This window comes from Dromiciops gliroides, chromosome 6 (assembly GCF_019393635.1).
Source record: "Dromiciops gliroides isolate mDroGli1 chromosome 6, mDroGli1.pri, whole genome shotgun sequence".
In the NCBI taxonomy this organism is placed as follows: Eukaryota; Metazoa; Chordata; class Mammalia; order Microbiotheria; family Microbiotheriidae; genus Dromiciops; species Dromiciops gliroides.
In genome coordinates, this window is record NC_057866.1 from 104,456,273 (window position 1) to 104,476,846 (window position 20,574).

The 20,574-nt window shown below is 41.6% G+C and overlaps 1 protein-coding gene and 12 non-coding genes across 13 annotated transcripts; 7 read left to right on the forward strand and 6 right to left on the reverse strand.

Moving 5' to 3' along the window:
- Positions 1-5,904: 5,904 nt before the first annotated feature.
- On the reverse strand, positions 5,905-5,977 carry TRNAA-AGC. The gene has a single exon. It is a non-coding gene; the product is annotated as a tRNA-Ala (tRNA).
- A 510-nt stretch (positions 5,978-6,487) lies between these two features.
- TRNAN-GUU lies at positions 6,488-6,562 on the reverse strand. The gene has a single exon. It is a non-coding gene; the product is annotated as a tRNA-Asn (tRNA).
- A 621-nt stretch (positions 6,563-7,183) lies between these two features.
- Positions 7,184-7,257, forward strand: TRNAN-GUU. Its single transcript has one exon. It is a non-coding gene; the product is annotated as a tRNA-Asn (tRNA).
- Positions 7,258-7,963: 706 nt separating this feature from the next.
- On the forward strand, positions 7,964-8,035 carry TRNAA-UGC. The gene has a single exon. It is a non-coding gene; the product is annotated as a tRNA-Ala (tRNA).
- Positions 8,036-8,968: 933 nt separating this feature from the next.
- TRNAA-AGC lies at positions 8,969-9,041 on the reverse strand. The gene has a single exon. It is a non-coding gene; the product is annotated as a tRNA-Ala (tRNA).
- Positions 9,042-9,501: 460 nt separating this feature from the next.
- Positions 9,502-9,575, forward strand: TRNAT-AGU. Its single transcript has one exon. It is a non-coding gene; the product is annotated as a tRNA-Thr (tRNA).
- Positions 9,576-11,676: 2,101 nt separating this feature from the next.
- Positions 11,677-11,750, reverse strand: TRNAT-AGU. Its single transcript has one exon. It is a non-coding gene; the product is annotated as a tRNA-Thr (tRNA).
- Positions 11,751-12,301: 551 nt separating this feature from the next.
- On the forward strand, positions 12,302-12,375 carry TRNAN-GUU. Its single transcript has one exon. It is a non-coding gene; the product is annotated as a tRNA-Asn (tRNA).
- Positions 12,376-14,536: 2,161 nt separating this feature from the next.
- On the reverse strand, positions 14,537-14,912 carry LOC122731420 (60S acidic ribosomal protein P1-like). The gene has a single exon (XM_043971525.1). It carries the CDS (start codon positions 14,910-14,912, stop codon positions 14,565-14,567), a length of 348 nt encoding a protein of 115 aa, XP_043827460.1. The 3' UTR covers positions 14,537-14,564.
- Positions 14,913-15,129: 217 nt separating this feature from the next.
- Positions 15,130-15,202, forward strand: TRNAA-AGC. The gene has a single exon. It is a non-coding gene; the product is annotated as a tRNA-Ala (tRNA).
- A 158-nt stretch (positions 15,203-15,360) lies between these two features.
- TRNAA-AGC lies at positions 15,361-15,433 on the forward strand. The gene has a single exon. It is a non-coding gene; the product is annotated as a tRNA-Ala (tRNA).
- Positions 15,434-15,601: 168 nt separating this feature from the next.
- TRNAA-AGC lies at positions 15,602-15,674 on the forward strand. Its single transcript has one exon. It is a non-coding gene; the product is annotated as a tRNA-Ala (tRNA).
- Positions 15,675-18,038: 2,364 nt separating this feature from the next.
- TRNAT-UGU lies at positions 18,039-18,110 on the reverse strand. The gene has a single exon. It is a non-coding gene; the product is annotated as a tRNA-Thr (tRNA).
- Positions 18,111-20,574: the final 2,464 nt, after the last annotated feature.

The following is a 20,574-nucleotide window of genomic DNA, read 5'->3' on the forward strand; positions in this document are numbered from 1 at the left end:
CTGTCCTTACACAATGCTTCAAGCTGATTGGTTGGCGTCATCCAAATCTATTGGCTTTGAAGGTGTTCTCAAGTTGACTTCCCAGTCTAGTTTCTGAGAACAATACTTTTTTTTTTTTGCGCGGGGCAATGCGGGTTAAGTGACTTGCCCAGGGTCACACAGCTAGTAAGTGTTAAGTGTCTGAGGCCAGCTTTGAACTCAGGTACTCCTGAATCCAGGGCTGGTGCTTTAACCACTGCACCATCTAGCTGCCCCAAACAATACCTTCTTAAGGGCTAGCCAGGTGTGATTACAATCCAGTTAATTTGAAGTAGGCTTAATCAGCAGTCAATCACTCTCACTTGATTCAATCAGTCTAGATTAATCTCCAGGTGGGTCTTTGAGTATCTGCTAAGTCCCATTATTTCATCACAATAGTTTTATAGCCCTTTGGGCATAGTTCCAAATTGTTCTCAAGAATGACTGGATACATTCACAACTCCACCAACCATGCTTTAGTATTCTGATTTTCCCATATCCCTCCAACATTTATCATTGTATGAGATGATTATGGATTTGAGTCAGATTAAACTCTGAAGATGGGGTCTGGAAGGTACCCAGCCCTGCCCCAGTATAGTTCATTTAGAAGTTTATTGCTTGTCAAATTCTCACTGTCTCCTTTAAGGTTTATTGCCAATTAACAGTATTTTTACTTCTGCTCAGTCTCCCCACTTGTCAGCTACATATTAGTTTTGTCTGCAATCCATCATGTGTCAGAACCCCAGTCCCTGTTGAGTGGGTCAGGGAGTTTGCCCACCAATTCAATACTCAGGACTCAAGAAGAAAGGACAGGGCTCGGCACAGGATGCAGCAATTAAGTTGAGACCAGATGTTAAGTGACATGTCTCTTTTTCTCAGAGCGGAATCCCCTTGGCCCTGGGGTCACAACAATGGATTATTCTTTTCTTCCCAACATAGCGGAAGATAAATTTTAACCCTGTCATCCTTCTAGAATTAACATGACTACAGAACAATGCTGAAGCACCTGAGTGACTCTTCCTGTTATTCAGGTTGAATATCTTTAGAGACAGGGGCCAGGAGAGGGGAGTCAGTGGGAACTGTGAGATCTGAAACTTCTGACTGTCACTCCCCCGTTTCCTCTTCCTTTGGTTTGACCTTGTTCCCCCTCCCCTTTTCCCCCTTGTTCTTGGAACACATATGCATGTCTCCATACATTGATCACTAGCTAAACATGCACCCTTCGTGAGACAGGATTGGATGTTAGATTGTGAGCTCACCCTGGTGTGCATGGGGACTTCCCCTATAAAAGGTCAAGGCATGTATTAGCTAGCTCAGCTCAGGCATTGAGTTTGCCCATTCCCATGGGAATGTAATAAATCTGTCTTTGCTTGACTTGGTGGTCTGTCCTTCGAGTTATTTGGGTAAACTGAGGCAGTTTGCCCCATACATCATCTTCCTTTACTGTTATATTAGTCAATCTGATAGGTTTGAGGCAGTACTTGAGGTTTTTTAATTTTAATTTCTTTATTCAATAGTGATTTCAAGCATTTTTATCTTTATAGCTTTGATTTCTCCATCTGAAAACTGCCTGTTCATCTCCTTTGACCATTTATTAATTGGGGAATGACTTGTATTCTTATAAACTTGATTCTGTTCTCTATATATTTGAGAAATGAAGCCTTTATCAGAGACAGTTTTTGTTTTAAAATAAATCCAGCTTTATACTTTCCTTCTTTTCTTTCTTGATGGGGGCAGTGGGGGTTAAGTGACTTGACCAACCTCACACAGCTAGTAGGTATCAAGTGTCCGAGGCTGGATTTGAATTCAGGAGCTCCTGAATCTAGGGCTGGTGCTTTATCCACTACACCACCTAGCCACCCCTATGCTTTTCTTCTAATCTTAGTTGTATTGGTTTTGTTTGTGCAAAACCTTTTAAATTTAATATAATCAAAATTGTCCATTTTATATTTCATAATGCTCTCTATCTCTTGTTTGGTCATATTTCCCCCCCTTCTCCATGGATCTGTATAAGCAAGTGAAATTAAATTAAATTGAATTTTCCCTTTGGTTTACCTGAATGGAATTCAGGACCACCGAGAAAACTGGAAGGTAGGCTTGGATCCATGCCTTAAGCACAGAAAATGCCAAATGTGTCCCCATATGACATGTAAACCCCAAAAACATACCTCCACTGAAAAAGGTACCCACCTCGGGGATTGGTTTAGGAGCCCATGAACTCCAAATTAGGATAAACCCTCCCCTGTACCTCCCTAAGGTGGAGATTATTATAACAAAACTGATAATCAATTTATCCATACTATAAATAAAACTGTCTTTCCTTTCCTTGTTTGAGAGATACCTATTCACTATTCTGGTTCTCTTCCTGTGGTCACCCATAGTATTGCAATAAAACTTGGGAAACTGAATCACTGAGTCTTGCAATTCTTTTGGGACGACTCATGATCAATTTGACCCTAAATTCCAGCCCACATCACTGTGATATTTGACTATGTGATGGGCTCAGTATAAGCCAAACAGAAAGACTCAGGGGCTACTGTCAAGTATGCTGGAGACAGAACCCAATAAATTCTACAATCCCTTCCACTGCCTCTTTCCACTATCCTCTTGATCTGTCTCTAGGGAGAGATGGATCTGCATGACCAATTCTAGTTTTTAAGATTCTAGTTGCTTTTATTTTGCCAGTTACTCAAAAGAAACCAGTTGGGTTTGGTTTTTTTCCCAAGTCCCTTTTAGCAGCATTACTGTACTAAATTGTATGGGGGAGGGGAAGAAGGAGCATTGAAGCACTTGATAAATAGCCGTTTGCATATTTGTAGGGCTATCACTTGGAAGAGGAATTAGTCAAGAGGTTAGACTACTAGCAACGGATGAGAGTTTTGAAGATGCAAATTTAAGCTGCATGTAAGGAAAAATTTGTTAATAATTAGAACTAGGAATTACAGCAAATGATGCACCCTGAAAGTTTTGTGTAATAGTTTTCCCCCTCACACAACTTCCAGGGTGTAGTCTCTGCATTTGAAGTGCATCAACTCTGGCAGAAGGAGAGTGGACATGATAGAAGAGGATCTCCAAATCCAAGAAAAAAAAAAGAAAGAAAGAACTGTGGAGTATAGATGCTGATTGAACCATATTATTTCTTTTGTTTTGGGTGCTGTTGGTTTTTTTTCTTTCTATTTTGAGGTTTTGCATCACTGCTCAGAATCTGTCTCTTGTAACAGGATTAATGCAGAAATAGGATTAATGTTATTATGTGTATATATATGTGTGTGTGTATATATCTATCTATATGTATATGTATAGAGATATATAGATATAACCTATATCAGGTTACCTGCTGTCTAGGGGAGGGGGGAGGGAGGGGTGGGAGGGAGAAAAATCTGAAATTGTAAAGCATGTATAAACAAAAGTTGAGAACTATCTTTACATGTAATGGAAAAAATAAAATACCTCATACATAAAAAAAAAGGAGAGTGGATATTTCTTCTTCAGTTTTCTGGATTTTGGGTTTGTCATTGTTTTGAACAGTTCTAAAGCTTTTTTTTTTAATCCTGTGTCAATCCGTGGGAAACTCTGGGACCCCCTACCCTTTTCTGACTAGCAATTTCTAATCATCTCCTACCCCCATAAACTCCTGGGAATCTCTGCTGTGATCAGCAGTTTCTAACAGCCCTAGTTCCTGGACAGAGATAGTTCCAAGACCACTTCTGCTAGGACCTTTATTCAGCTCTGATTCAGGTTTTCTGTGACCCTGGCCAGGGGCCTGGTCAGTGGCCTGCTTCTGTTGGCTAGAAGCAGCCTAAACCTATCCTGTGGTTTTTCTAGGAATGTGCTATCACCCTGCAACGAGTAACCTTTGACCCACCCAATGTTCCATCTATCTAACTGCCCCTCCTGAGGGTATATAACCTCTCTTTGCAATTCTTGTCACTGTGATGTAGGAGGCAAAAAAGGGGTTAACAAAATAACCTAAAACCCAAGCTCTAATTTAAATCTGAGCTCTAAGAGGGATTCAGACCTCAGTTAATGGATAACTTAAGATTTGGGAAACAAGTCAGGGCCTAGATTCTTGTTACCCACATTAATCACCACTAATAACAAAAACATAAAGAGGAAGGTCAGAGAGACTTTGACAGTAATAATGATACACAAGACAGGGTATAGAAATTCAAACTGATAAATGAAGATATTTTGAAACTAGCCATTGGAATAAAAAAGTAACATGGGCGGAAAAGGCCAAATTTGGCCCTAGATTCACCTTATGCTATGTAAACCCCCAAAACACACCTCCAAGGAAAAAGGTACCCCCTCAGGGGTTGGTTTAGGACCCCAGGAACTCCAAATTAGGATAGGCCCTTCCAGTACCTCCCTAAGGTGGAGATTATTATAATGACACTGATAATCAATTTATCCATACTATAAATATAACTATCTTTTCTTTCACTATTCAAGAGATACCTTTCCACTTTTCTGGTTCTCTCCCTGTGTTCACTCACAGTATTGCAATAAAATTTGGGAAACTGAGTCACTGAGTCTTGTAATTTTGGGGGGAGGACTCATGATCAATTTGACTCTAATTCCATCCCTCATCAACGGAACTTCCCTGCCTGAGTAAGACAATTTTTGTTTTAGATTGCAATTCTTTGGCTCTCAATAAATACCTTACTTTATTTCATGATTACCTTGTTGATTTGATTTTTATACTGGTTTAATGATTTTTTTCTATAATGTCACTATTTAATAAATACTTGACTCAGTGTCAGTTCATAAAGATTAGTTCATAAAGGCTATTTTCCTCTGAGATGGTACATTTGGTCATTGCCTCAGCCATAATAACGATGGAGGAGGCAAAAAGGGGTTAACATAAACTGAGGCTTGAGTCATTATTAATAGTACCTAAAAGGATTAACAGAGAAACTAAGGTTTGTGTTCTTACAGTAACCAAGAAGGTTCAGTCCCTACCAACCAATACTATCAACAGAAGCTTAGACAGTAACTAGGAACCATTAACCATTAAGAGCCATTCCTAGATGACAGGACACCTAGAAACCAGATCTTGAGTACAGAGATATCATAAACACAGAGACCCTCTGAGTCTGACAAGTTTAAGCATGTCTAGGAACCTGTGCAGAAAGAACCAAATGTGTCCTTAGGTTCACCTTATGACATGTAAACCCCAAAAACACCTCCAAGGAAAAAGGTACCCGCCTTGGAGGTTGTCTTAGAACCCTAGGAAATCCAAATTAGTATAAGACCTCCCATGAACCTCTCGCAAGGAGGCGATTAAGATCATGAAGAGATGACCAATTTATTCTTACTATAAATATAACTATTTTCTTCTCCCTATCTGAGACACCTCCATGGTGCCATCCCTATGGTCAGCACGGTATTTCAATAAAACTTAGGTAAACTGAGTCACTGAGTCTTATAATTCTTTGGGACGCGTCACGATCAATCTGATCAATTAACAGCCCCCCTCCCCCCATCAATAATAGTTCATCACACGCATATACCACAATGTGTTCAGAGTCTTCCAGCCAAGACTCTGATCCCTGGATGTTTTTCTCTTGCAGATATACTGATCAAAACTTCCTTTTCGATTATACACAGCTAGGAATCAAAATTGGAGGATATGGGCATCCATCCCGCTACCTCTCACATGCTAAGCGAGCGCTCTACCATTTGAACTAATCCCCCTCTTCATTGCAGTCTCTCTGTGTCTTCCTAAATTTCCATTAGGAGCATTTCTAGAGGACTAAATAAAATAAGAGATTCTTGAAGCTGGGAGGGACATTGGAGGAAGAAGCAGGGTGGTCCTAGGAAGGTGTCGGATAACCGATTTTATCATGCTCCCAGAGCAGCGGGTGATAGTAAAGGAATCAAAACTGGAGGATGCGGGCATCGATCCCGCTACCTCTCGCATGCTAAGCGAGCGCTCTACCATCTGAGCTAATCCCCCTCTCTATATGTTTAACACTCCCCCCACAGGAGGGCACCAGTAAACTCTCTTCAATGCTTTCTACCAGTTGATCACCTACCCTTCTCTTTCTGCTACTGGAAGATTGATTACATTTTCCCAATATTTTTGTTTCCTCCGACGATTCCTCTGTCTTCTGCCCTCTTTAGCCGTTTTTCCTGAACTCTATAGTTCATGCAAGAGACAGAAATCCCAATCAGAAAAAGGAGTGTGAGAGTAAATTGGAAGAGGTAAGTAGGTGGAGGAGGTCTAGAAAAGCACCGTAATTTGTGGGTCAGGAGCACTAGAAGACAGGAAGTATAGATTTAGGAGACCTTGACATTATGGAGTGTAGAGGACGGGATGGGAGGCAAGTAAGGAAGAAGGGGAGCCAGTATATGAGACAAGGAAAAAAGGAAGTTTGCAGTTAGAGTAGAATGCTCAAGGAAAACAAGGAGCCCTAAAAACAGTTACCACTTGGCTTACTAAAAAGGGGGGAAAATCAAATAGAACCGTCCCTGGGTGGGATCGAACCACCAACCTTTCCGATTAACAGGCGAACGCGCTAACCGATTGCGCCACAGAGACTAATTACGTATGACCTTTTTACTAGAATTAGTAGGAAATACTACCCTCGCTTCCCCCCCCCCTCCACGTCCCCCCCCCCTCCATGGTCTAAATCTCTCTAATGTCTATTAATTTCATGGTCATATTTTTGAATAAACAGAAGTTCTAAAATACCAAGAAGGAATTGTGATTCCTCCCAACAGACACATTTCCCCCTCTGAGACTCCGGGATATGACAAAGTAGCCACAAGGATTCTCATTGCTAATTTTTTTTTTCCAGAAGAAAGAAAACTCCCCGTCTCCCTCCTTCGTCTTTCCTCATTCCATTACTCTTGGAGTCTGGACATAATTAGCTTCAAAATGCTTCCTCGCCCACTGGACCAGGCCCAGTGCTTTATGTTGGGAAGTGAGCTGTTCGGGATTTTTTCTGCTCTGACCAAATGTGAAGGAAGAAGAGTCTCGGGAGGAAAGATTTGAATTTTACTTCCTTTTATAACTTCTTTTCTGGACATGTCTGTTTCAGGTTTCGACTCTAACTTTGGGTATTTGCAGGCCCATTGGAAGCCCATTCTCAAGACATTTGGGGGAAAAAAGGTTGCAGGTTTTCCGCAATTAGTTTTTCTAAAGCAGAACCTTTGTGTCGTCTCTGTGGCGCAATCGGTTAGCGCGTTCGGCTGTTAACCGAAAGGTTGGTGGTTCGAGCCCACCCAGGGACGAGATTATTTTTTAAAAGCTCTGTGATGTGGATAGAGCACCGGCCCTGGAGTCAGGAGGACCTGAATTCAAATCCGAACTCAGACACTTAACACTTACTAGCTGTGTGACCCTCCGCAAGTCACTTAACCAATTGCCTCAGTAAAAAAAAACAAAAAAACAAAAAGCTCGGTCATAAGAGTTCACTCAACGAAGGATTTTACTTGGAAACGTCAATTCAACCCTCCAAGTGATTTCTCCTAATCCAAGGGACAAAGGAGATACAAAGCCGATTCTTTCTACATCTAAGGCTACGGTTCCATATCGAGTATCTCTACTTCCTTTTTATTTGTTGTTTGTTTTCAATATTTATCTTTGGTTCTCTCTATAACCATTTCTTTCTTTTTATGAGTGAGTTTCTCTTCATAGTTTTTTTCCTATTACATGTAAACAAAATTTTAAACATTTCTTTTTGTAAAAATTTCAGTTCCAAATTTAATCCCTCCCTTCCTGCCTTCCTCACCTCCCTAAGAAAGTAAACAATTTGAAATAAATAATTTCTGAGTGCCAAGAAACTTTTCCATAAAATGGTAATGAATGGCCCGGCATTCAGGGATAGAAAAGAAGGAAAATTCGTTGGTCGTTGAGGTCACTTGCTCTATCTCAACCGTTTTGAGGCTTTACATGAGGACCTCATTAAGCAAAATAGTGAAGTGAGTTACAGAGGTGGGGGATGTAGCTCAGTGGTAGAGCGCACGCTTTGCATGTGTGAGGCCCCGGGTTCGATCCCCGGCATCTCCATTTACCTTTTCTTCCTGTTGGTTCTTCCATAAAGTTCCCTTTCTTGTGTCCCCTCTTTGCCTTTACACCTCAATTCATTCCCTGACGGTCTTGGTGTTTCTTTCTCCTCCAGAGCATCTACTTGTGCCTCCTTCCCTTCTAGCTCCTTGGGGTTGGTCGTCCAATTTTCAGATTAAGAATGATAACGCATCACAATTCCAGGGGGCAGGGTCTGAAAACCCTGAAGAATATGAAAAGAGGAGATGAAGGGGACAGCTCACTTATAATACCCTCAACCCTTGCCCTTCTGACGCAATAATGAAAATCGAAAGTGGAAGATGCGGGCATCGATCCCGCTATACGCGAGCGCTCTATCATTTGAGCTAACCCCCCACCATTAGGAATTTCAATTGCAAACTACATCTAACAAGAATCGAGAACACCTAGTGAGATGAGAAAGTGGGATTATTACCAAGTGGCCAACCGTTACAACAATTCTTCTTCACCCAAACATATATCTAAATACTGCTTGCATCGAATTCACCTGCGATTCACCTACATGTCTGACTTTACAATGTGAAATGTTCTCACAAGTACAAGGGCTGCCTACCTTTAGACTAGGGCTTATTAAACTTTTTCCACTCCATTTTTCACCTGAGAAATTTAGGTGTACATAATTACTGTTGCCAAAATTTTCGCGACCCCCAGTTTAAGAAGCTAGGCTTTAGACCATGTTGGCAAAGGGGCTCTTGATGCCAGGCAGTCATTCTTCTCACTCTTTTTCCCTCACCTCCGTTGCTTCCACTCCCCAAATTCTTCACGTACTTATAGAAACTCTATTTATAGGTTCTTGTAGTGGTCTTCCAGCCAAGACTCTGATCCCTGGATGTTTTTCTCTTGCATATATACTGATCAAAACTTCCTTTTCGATTATACACAGCTAGGAATCAAAATTGGAGGATGTGGGCATCGATCCCACTACCTCTCGCATGCTAAGCGAGCGCTCTACCATTTGAGCTAATCCCCCTCTCTATAAACGCACGAAATTGGACATCCAAAGTAAAATAAGTTGTCTGCAGAGATCTTAAATTCCCTGTACCTGGAGGTTTATATTCATGGCATTATTATTTCTTAAGCACATTGTGCGATCGCCGGCCAGACGTGATCTGTAGAGGATTTCCACTCAGCCAACGGACGAGGAGCCTTGTTTGTGTGGTCCCTTCCGGTGCTGAAAGTTTATGACTCTGTGAAATGTGGGTAGGAGAGACAGCCAGAAGGAAAGAAGTGGGAAGTGCTTTCAGGTTTGAGATTGTGTTTTTTTTTTCCTGCTTCCTCAGCCACGGGGAAAGAATAGCAATATGAACTAGGGATGATCTAAAAGAGGAATTTGAACACTTCCTCGCATGGAGTAACAACATCTCTTATACAAGAAACGGCAAAGAAAAGAGCAATGGTTTTTTACTGTCGATTCCAAACCACCTTTCGTCGGCTCCGTGGCTTAGTTGGTTAAAGCGCCTGTCTAGTAAACAGGAGATCCTGGGTTCGAATCCCAGCGGGGCCTGAAGCATTTTGCCCACAACTTTCTGCATTTGCACAAGTGAATTCTATTCCTTGCAAAGCACCTGCTATATAATACATACAGGTCCCAGCTAAGTTTCGAAAAACACCATTTTATTCATATCCCGTCAGCACAGGATATAAAGCAGGAAAATCACCATTTTTATTCTTATACAGCCCTTCCCCCCGCCCCGCCCCGTCCCTCTTATGTTAGTCTCCGCCGATTACAGCCTTTCTTTTCGCTGTCTGACAGAGTACATCTGTTCATCCTTATCTCTCCCTCTTCCCCATATTTTTCTTTCATGCTCTAGGCTCGACCCACTTGTTCTGGTTCCGAGGGTGGATCATCTCCGCTGCCTTTAGACCCCTTTGGAATGAACCTTTTCCTTTCGATTTAGAATTTGCTTCGCCCAGGACATTTAGGCAGAAGTTCCTTAGGATATAGGGCAGATAGTGCATTCTTCTCATATTTCCTGTTACCAAGTTCTAAACGCCTGTCAAAGCTAACCATCTTGCACTTCACCTTGATGGAGTAAATGTCCTACAATCAGTAGGAAATAGACTTTAGCAGGAGATAGGGTGGCTGAGAGGTTAAGGCAATGGGACTACTATCAATTGTGCTCTGTAAGGGTTCAATTTCTGCCTATGTTACAGTTTAAACAATGGGACCTCTTGAAAGTCAGAAAACTGTGGCTTACTACAATATTAAAGAGTACTGCTTTCAGCTTCATAGTGTCTGGATCATTTTAATAACCTTTCAGGCCCGGTTAGAGTGCACAACCAATTGGCAGCAATTTAGGATAGATAAGTAAAGCATTTCAAAAGAGAGGATATGTATAGTATAGAAAGAGAGGTATCAGACCAAGTTGGAAAGGAAAGTATTTAGAATACAACCAACAGAGTTAAAAGAAAACTTTCCCTATTTGAGGGCAGGAGACAAGAGGAAATGACCACATACTTTTACAATTATGAAAAATTCCTTTTAGACAAAACTACAGGGTCTCATGCAAGAACAAGTAGTTGTTACTACATTTGGATAAGATCTCCCACTTTACCATGTCCTTGCATAATTTCTTATGTTTAATTTGTCTTTCAATAGGAGCCAGCAAATTTCTAATATTAGGACACAAGGTGAATAAACCATCAAGGGGTTGTGAAATTATTGGGCTTCTTAATGTTCCCCAAGATAACTTATCCTTCTACTGGTCATTCTGATTTTACCTGGGGATCTCCAGTGAGGAAAATCTCTTATCACATTGGAAAGGCTATTTCACTTTTGGATGGCTCCAGCTGTTAGGAAATTGTTTCTTACCCCAGGCCTAAATTGACATTTTAAAATTTCCAAGCCCTTTCCCTCTTGGCACTTCCCAAGAGGGGGCCACTCTCTCTTTGCCGGCACCATACCTGCCCTCAGACCGCTTGTGAAGCCCAAAATCATCAAGGAGAGGACCAAGAAGTTCATCTGCCACCAGTCAGATCGATATGTCAAGATCAAGAGAAACTGGTGCATACCAAGAGGCATTGACACAGTGTGAAGACGATTCAAGGGCCAGATCTTGATGCCCAGTATTGGTTATGGAAGCAATAAGAAGACAAAACACGTTACCTAGTGGATTTTGAAAGTTTTTGGTTCACAATGTCAAAGAGCTGGAAGAGCTGCTGATGTGCAACAAATCTTACTGTGCTGAGATTGCTCACAATGTTTCCTAGAAGAATGAGAACGTCAGAGTTGAGAAAGCAAATCAGCTTCATCAAGATCACCAATCCAAATGTTAGACTGAGTGAAGAAAATGAGTAAAAATGTGCACATTTTAATTTGTGCTAAATAAACCATGAACAAATAATAAATAAATAAACAGATAAATGAACAAACAAATACATAAACAAATAAATAAATAAAACTTCCAAGCCTAAACATAGACAAATTTATGTGGTTGGTCAACTTCAAGTTACTGGGCCCAGGTAGGTGCAGTTAATTGACTTGTCTTAGTTCCTTCCTACTGTCCAGAGAGAGGAAGAACCTCATTACCCTCATTCAGCTACTCCTCTCTCCTTGTCCCATAAAGATTAGATTGCAGAAACTGAAGTTGTGGGTAAAATATCCCAGGCCCCGCTGGGATTCGAACCCAGGATCTCCTGTTTACTAGACAGGCGCTTTAACCAACTAAGCCACGGAGCCGACACATCAGTGACTCTAAAATCGAATAAACTGTCGATTAATTTCATGCTCACATTTTTAAATAAACAGAAGTTCTAAAATACCAAGAAGGAATTGTGATTCCTCCCAACAGACACATTTCCCCCTCTGAGACTCCGGGATATGACAAAGTAGCCACAAGGATTCTCATTGCTAATTTTTTTTTTTCCAGAAGAAAGAAAACTCCCCGTCTCCCTCCTTCGTCTTTCCTCATTCCATTCCTCCTGGAGTCTGGACATAATTAGCTTCAAAATGCTTCCTCGCCCACTGGACCAGGCCCAGTGCTTTATGTTGGGAAGTGAGCTGTTCGGGATTTTTTCTGCTCTGACCAAATGTGAAGGAAGAAGAATCTCGGGAGAAAAGATTTGAATTTTACTTCCTTTTATAACTTCTTTTCTGGACATGTCTGTTTCAGGTTTCGACTCTAACTTTGGGTATTTGCAGGCCCATTGGAGGCCCATTCTCAAGACATTTGGGAAAACAAGGTTGCAGGTTTTCCGCAATTAGTTTTTCTAAAGCAAAACTTTCGTGTCGTCTCTGTGGCGCAATCGGTTAGCGCGTTCGGCTGTTAACCGAAAGGTTGGTGGTTCAAGCCCACCCAGGGACGAGACTATTTTTTAAAAGCTCTGTGATAAGAGTTCACTCAATGCAAGATTTTACTTGGAAACGTCAATTCAACCCTCCAAGTGATTTCTCCTAATCCATGGGGCAATGGCGATATAAAGCCGATTCTTTGTACATCTAAGGCTACGGTTCGATAAAAAAGAAAGTAAAACAAAACCCACCACTGTCTCAGAAATGTGGTATCAAACCTGGAAGCACCTCTCTGCCCTTTCCATCTGATTATTTCTCCTGTTTCCACCCTACACAATCATAAATTCTCAGGATCCAAAGGGACTGAATAGACAAGATATTTCAACCAGTAGCTGGGGGAAAAAATCCTGCAAACAACATGTCTGGTCATCAATGGCACAGACAAGGCACTTAAGAAATAATATGCCATGAATACAATTAAATTTCCAGGTATGGGAAACTCAGGATTTGCCCAGGCAACTCATTCTGCATTAACACAGATTTCTGCATTTTCCCCCTTTCTATCCTGTCAAATTCAACCTCTCTGAAAAATCAACATATTCTTTAAGGAGGGGGGGGGGCACAAAAAGTCTTACAGTGTCTAGCACATAGTAGGTAATATTGCCTATAAGTGGCATAATGGATAGAATTCGAGGCCTGGAGTGAGGAAAAACTGAGTTCAAATCCAGCCTCATACACTTACTAGCCCTGTGACTGTGGGCAGGTCTCTTACCTTCTGCTTCACTTCCCTCATCTGTAAAATGTAGATAATGATAATAATAGCATAGACCTTCCAGGATTGTTGAATGAATCAAATGAGATAATCATTGCAAAGTGATTAGCAAAGTGCCTGGCACGGGATAAGCCATAAGCCAATAAGGGGTAGCTACTTATTCTCTTTCCTTTGCATGTCACCTGATTCTGCTCTCTGTGAGGAATAGCTTTCTCCCTCAAGTTACACACATTACACAAATTTATATAGCTCTCCCACAGAAACTGTCAATATGGTTACTCTATCTTTAAATGGCAATACAATTTTGGAGTGGCTGTTTAACTGTCTTTCTATTAAAAGTTCCTAAAAACGAACAAACAAAAAAAGGTCCTTAGGAGATCGCTAGTATAACCATTATTCTGGAGAGAATGTTCATGTCTGTGATGGCTGAAGATAAGAAAAAGAAAAACGACTATAAGAAGTTATATATCCTTAGAGAATTCAATTTAACCCTTAGAGTTCCAAAGAACAAGAGAATTCTTGAGAAGAGACCTGAACTAGCAAAATGCAGAGTTGAATGGTGTGACCATCTTTTTAGAAATGAGGTGAAGGTAACAGTTGTAGGAATCGCTGAAAGTGACTTTGTGACTTTGCTCCCAGCTTATACATGGGAAGTATTTATGTCTGTTGTGGTCCTTGTTCTACAGTTAATAAATAATAGCCACTAACATTGATGATTATTTAAACCCAGGACAGTGAGGTGTTAGTAGAAGTTTGGACAGAGGGATGAGCAAAAGTCGAGACGAAAAGAAGATTCTCCGTTTATTAAACACACATTTCATGCTATACTTGGAAATAACTATGATATCCTTGAGAAATTACAAGGCCTTCTTAATCTGAGTTCCAACAGTGAAGAAATTGTTTTGGAAAACACCTGTGGTTTTATGGGTGTAGAGAACTCCCTCTATTAACCAACTCAGATAAGCGGCTTCTGGGAGGTTGAGAAGTCAAGAAACTCACCAAGCTGTTTCTGGGGAGGATTAGAACTCAGTTCTAACAATGACAACATCCTATTAATGATTAATATACTTCTCCTCCTTCAGTTTCCAGGCCGAATTTATTTTATTTATACCTAAAGGCTCACCTGAAATATATTGAAAGCCTTTCCTTTATCGTAGAGCCACTCTAATTCAGACCCAGTTCCAAACTCAGAGAAGAATCTTTTCTGATCTTTGGCGGATCCGTCCTACGGACGAATCTCTCGGAAACCAAACAAGATTCTGGGTCCCACAAAGATTCCTCACAGACTCCAGAAAAGGATTCTTGGAAAGGCTGGGCCGCTACTCTGTCAGTCTTTACTTGCAAGTTCGCTCATTGTCCTATGTGTATACTTGACCCTCCCTGAGTTTTACTCCACTCCTGTTAGAGTTTTAGTTTCCCCCATTCCTCCTTTGGTATTTGATTCTTTTTTTTTTAGTTAAGCTTTTTATTTAATGTTTCAAAAAATATATTTAGTCAAACAGACCAAAGCCCATGTCATCATCAGACTCCTCGGACTCTTCTTTTTTTGCTTCCTCTTTCTTCTTCTCCTCAGCTGGGGCAGCTGTGCTAGCAGGAGCAGCACCTCCAGCAGGGGCAGCACCACCAGCTGCTGGGGCAGGTCCACCAACTCCTACATTGCAGATGAGACTAGCAATGTTTACATTGTTCAGGGCCTTTGCAAATAATCCAGGCCAGAACGGTTCAACATTTACACCTGCTGCTTTAATGAGGGCATTAATTTTATCCTCCGTGACCGTAACCTCATCGTCGTGAAGGATGAGAGCAGAGTAGATGCAAGCGTGCTCAGAGACAGCCATTTCGGGAGATGGATGAGGAAACTTGTTTGTAGTGGTGCTAGCCGCCGGCTGAAGTGAGGGTTCACCCCAACGTGGCCTTAGCTTCCGAAGAAGAACCAAGCACCTTACAGACAACTGAAGAGCTGGTATTTGATTCTTAATAGAGAGGGCCAACTACTAAGACATATGGCATCCTCAATTCATTTAGATATAGTTTGCCATAAAACTTTAGCAGAGAGGGGGATTAGCTCAAATGGTAGAGCGCTCGCTTAGCATGCGAGAGGTAGCGGGATCGATGCCCGTATCCTCCAGTTTTGATTCCTTTTCCTCCAGTTTTGATTCCTTTACCACCACCCGCTTGCATTGGTAGCAATGTCCCTCCCAGCTTCAAGAATCTCTTATTCCATTTAGTCCTCAGGAAATGCTCCTAATGGAAACTTAGGAAGACACAGAGAGACTATGGTGAGGAGGGGGATTAGCTCAAATGGTAGAGCGCTCGCTTAGCATGCGAGAGGTAGCGGGATCGATGCCCGCATCCTCCAGTTTTGATTCCTTTACCACCACCTGCTTGCACCCGGAGCATGATAAAATCGGTTATCCGACACCTTCCTAGGACCACCCTGCTTCAAGAATCTTTTATTCTATTTAGTCCTCAGGAAATGCTCCCAATGAAAGTTCAGGAAAAAGCAGAGAAAGAGCATTAGCGAAAAGGGGGATTAGCTCAAATGGTAGAGCGCTCGCTTAGCATGCGAGAGGTAGCGGGATCGATACCCGCATCCTCCACTTTTGATTCCTCTACCACCACCACTCGGTAGGTAGCAAGGATGCCTACCTAAGACCGCCCTGCTTCTTCCTCCAATGTCCTTCCCAGTTTCAAGAATCTCTTGTTCTATTTAGTCCCTCAGGAAATGCTCCTAATTCAGGAAGATAGGGATAGGCCGTTGGGAAGGGTGAGAGCAAAAACAGCGTACGGACATGCGGAGGAACATTGGAATGGCCAGAAACAAGCACTACTAGGCATCAAACACTGTGCTAAGCACTTCTCAAATATTATCTCATTCGATCCTCACAACAACCTTGGGGGGCAGGTGCTATCGTTGTCACCATTTCAAAATTAAGGGAGAAAGAGATTAAGAGACTTGCCCAGGTTCATACAGCCAAGTCAATGTCTAAGGCCCGATTTTGAATTTTAGTCTTCCAGACTGCTTCCAGACACCCAGCATGCTATCCACTGAAGTATCTAGTGGCACCAGTCCATTGCCTCTAGCCCTTCCGACACCTCTGGTCTGCTGCCTTTGTTCATTGAGGGCATTTTACTTTGAAAGAGTGAGGTTTTTTAAATGTACCGCAAGTGAATTCCCAGCTAAAGGCATTTACACTCTTTTTAATCTGTAAGAATGGGCCGCAAGGTTATAAGCACCATGCTTTCACCGTTTAAAGACGTATTACCATATTCTGTTCGGGGTAGCTTGTGACTAGATTAGCTCAAATAGAAGAGATCTCGCCTTACAAGCGAAAGTTAGCGCCATCGATCGATGCCTTCGTTCTCCAGTTTTGATTCCCTTACCTCCTCTGACTGAGACTCGGAATATTGGGTTTAAATTAGTCGACTGGCCCTACTCCTCCCTATCGGCAAAAGAACGACGGCCCAGGAGGAAAGTCTGAAGATCAACCTATCCTTTCCTCCAATGTGCTTTTGTGCCCTCGGTAAGTGCTCCACCGAATCCCCAGAATGTAGAAATGATATCACTTCCTGGGTATCTTGAAGGCTATAGCAAGAGGGACTACATCCAGACATGAGGAGCACAGTGGGTTTGCAGTTCGTCTTCCTAACCACTTATACATACACCTCATCACCTAAATGCAAGCATTCCTTGCACAGGTGAATCAGTTTTATGTGAGAAAGGAAGAAGCCTTCTTATGGATCGCAAGTGAGGTCGCAGTAAAAGGGATTTGAATCATTTGTAACCAGGAAAGATCACTGTAACAGTGCACAGGGTTATCAGTCCTCCGCCCTCAGCTGCCTATAGTCCGGGGACTTCCTGCTTTACAATCCTGAGCAATGGGACACTCTGAACTCTGGAGGAACCACTCCATAAAAGCAGCTCGGTGCTGTTTACAATTGTTATTCGACCTTCGTACTCGATGAGTACCAATGACATTAAGACATTGGGATCAACATACAGTGTGTTTGACTATAGCTGATCAGTGCAACAGGAGCCCGGAAGGCTCTATCACAGGTCGGGTATAGAGACGTCTCAAGATGTGGGCATCTCACGTTTCCTTTGTATTATTGCATTCTGCTTCGCTTCAAGACCACAGCGCTTTCTTTGATGCCCGGGATGCCATGCTTGGTCTTATGCCAGTGTCTCCCGTGTCTCCAAAGTTCTTCAGAGGGACTTTGAGAGGGTGCTTGAACCGCTTCTTCTGACCTCCTTAAGAGTGTTTGCCGTATGCGGGTTCTCCATAAAAGTCTAAGGAGAAACATATTTGGCATTCTAGTTACGTGACTAGCACATCGAAGTTGCGCTCTCTGCAGCAGAGTTTGAATGTTTGGCAGTTCAGCTTGAGGGAGGAGCTCGGTGTCCGGTAAGTTATCTTACCAGATAACCTTCAGAATAATTCAAAGATAATTAAAATGAAAGTGATTCCGTTTTCTGGCATGGCGCTGGTAGGCAGACTGTGCAGGCTTCACAGGACTACAACAATGAAGTCAGCACAATGCTTCTGTAGACCTTCAGTTTGGTATGCATCCTAATAGCTCCTCTCCCACATTTTTAGAGCCTCCCAATGCTGAGCTAGCTCTGTGGATGAGTGAGTCAATCTCATCATCTATGTGGACATGTCTGGAAAGCAATACTGCCAAAGTAAGTGAACTTATCCATAGCATTCAAAATTTCTGTAACGATTGGGCCCCACCTATGATGGTGCAGTGCTAGACATTGGTGAACCTAGAGGAAATGTAACTCAATGAACCTGAGTTAGCTCTTTCTTGCATCGGCTTCCCTAAAGTTTCTGGGGTTCGAAACCGCAAGCAGTTTCGAGAAGGGATCCGCCTGGCCAGAAAAGTTTCCTCTAGAAAACAAATTTAATTAAAGAATGGAATTAAGTCTCAGAACTTGAGGCGAATCTGGGGAAAAAACTTAATGGAAATAGCGGGGATTGAACTCGGGACCTCACACATACAAAGCGTGCGCTCTACCACTGAGCTACATCCCCAGACCTTGAGCTTCTTTTTCACTATATTTTTATCTGGTGGTTACCTATTTTCTCAGAAAGTTTGATGTGGTGTAATGGTGTTATTTAACTTAATTGTTTAAAACAGATCCTCTAGCAAGTACTGATAGATGAAGTACAGTTTGTTGTTGTTTTTTTAAACTTAATTGTTTAAAACGTAATGGTGTTATTTAAAGAGAAAGATTCCCTTCAAATCCGTCCTCAGACACTTGATACTTACTAGCTGTGTGACCATGGACAAGTCACTTAACCCTCATTGCCCTGTGAGAGAGAGAGAGAGAGAGAGAGAGATTGAGAGATTCCCAATACCATTTGTATTCCAACAACCAACAAATTTTCCCTCTCCTTTTTTGGCCCTGAAGTCTGCTCCCACACTATCTTTTTTTTTTAATTATTATTTGTTTTTATTATTTCTTTACACTTAGAAATGGAAAACAATAGGGAAGCCCTGAAGATATTGAAGCATAAAAACTTTTTTTTTTCTGACAGCAGAGAGAATGTATTGGTCATGGGAAGACCTCTTGGGAAGCTACCGAAACAGTCCAGGTCAAGATTTGCTATGGAAACAGAGAGGGGAAGACAGATTTTAAAGATGGGGCCAAGTGGGAATCCCCAAAATCTGATATGTGATTAGACACAAGAGGTGAAGAGAGAAAAGTCAAAGTTCTCTTCTTTGACACCACCATTCACCAGATCTTCCAGTTCTCCTATATCTACATTATTCAGTTTTTACCTGGAATTCTCTCATTGTTTTAATAGCATTAACCATAACTTATCTCCACCCCTACCCCTTTCAGCTTCAGGGGCATCATAAGCTCCCTATAATGTCATATGCTTACTGCACAATCTTCACAGTAATCTATGGATTCTTCTCTGGACACATTTTATTTATTTTAAGGTTGGTTGTTGTCCTTTGTTCTCAAGGAGGACCAAAATGGCATCACTATGTTAGAATCAAGGTATGCTGTGTCTGACTGTGGCTAATCAGACCAAAACAAGCTCAAAAGGACTAGGACTTTGACCTAGTGTTAAGGGCTAAAATTCTAGTTAGTCTGTCTAAAATATCCAATGAGTGGTTGCCAATAAATTATAAGCTTTAGCAAGAGTTAGACTTTTAAGCATTTATTAAGGAGAATAAGAATTTGGTAAAGAGAGAGAAAGGCCTAGATTCCTATCTATTAAAGGGAGAGCATACTTCTAGCTCCACTCTCCACCAGAGTCCAAAGGAAAGAGCCTGAGACCAAGCGCCAGTCTCTTCCTTCCTCCTCCCACTAGCCCACGTCACTTCCTTTTCCAAAGAAAAGAGTCCTGGTCTTGCCCTCAAAGACCTTCACTTCATGGGTGGAACTCTTCTACAATAAGTCTCCAGCAGGTGGCGTCATTCCAATCGGTACACCTAGCAATACCACTACTATGTCTTGTGAGTGAGATTTCCCCGAACCCTTAAAGATTGTGATTCAATATGCTCTGAGTATTCTTTAGTGGCTTAAGAAAATGCAGTAAGTAGGAAAGAAATTATGTAACATGTTCCCACTGTGAACTTGTCTCTTGACCATCTCCTTTTATTGTGGTTAAATGTCCAATCTAGGCACTAAAAATAGTATCTCCTAAGCTGAAAGAACCAATCAGCATTCGATATGACATGCATTTGATTTCTGCAAAAAGCTCTGAAAAGAACTCCCAATTGGCTGGCTGCCAGGTATTTGTTTGACCCTGTTACTGTCACTGAAGACCATTTTCGTGACTTAGGATCAGTGACCATGTTAAAATGTTTCATTTCTGTACCATTTGCAGAATGCTATGAGGATGCAATGGGAGGAGTTGGTCTAAGAATAGTCGTGTATAAATATTTTGTAGCCCTGTAAAGGTATAAGACTCTTGGGATCCCTGTCCTCTAGGTCTTGCAGGTCCTACCCCTGCCTGACCCACTTTATTGTGAGATAGGCCCTCTCTCAATAAACCCATTTTCTATGGTTTGGAGACTTGGTGGTTTCTTTTTTTTTCGTTGGACTTAGAAATTTTCGCAATAGTCTGTATTCCAAAGAGATCAAAAGAAAAGGAAAAGGACCTATATGTAAAAAAATATTTATGACATCTTTTTGTGTTGGCAAAGAATTGAAAATGAAAAGGACATCCATCAATTGGGAAATGGTTGTACAAGTTGTGGAATGTGATTGTGATGGAATACCATTATGCTATAAGAAATAATGGGAAGGATGGTTGCAGAAAAACCTGGGAAAATTTACATTAAGTGATACAAAGTGAAGTGAGCAAAACCAGGAGATCATTGTATGTAGTAACAGCAATATTTTTTGATAATCAACTGTGAATGACTTAGCTACTCTGATCAATACAATGAATGATTCAAGACAATTCTGAAGTACTTAGGATGACAAATGCTATCCACCTCCGGAAAAAGAACTTGGTTGAGTCTGAATGCAGTTTG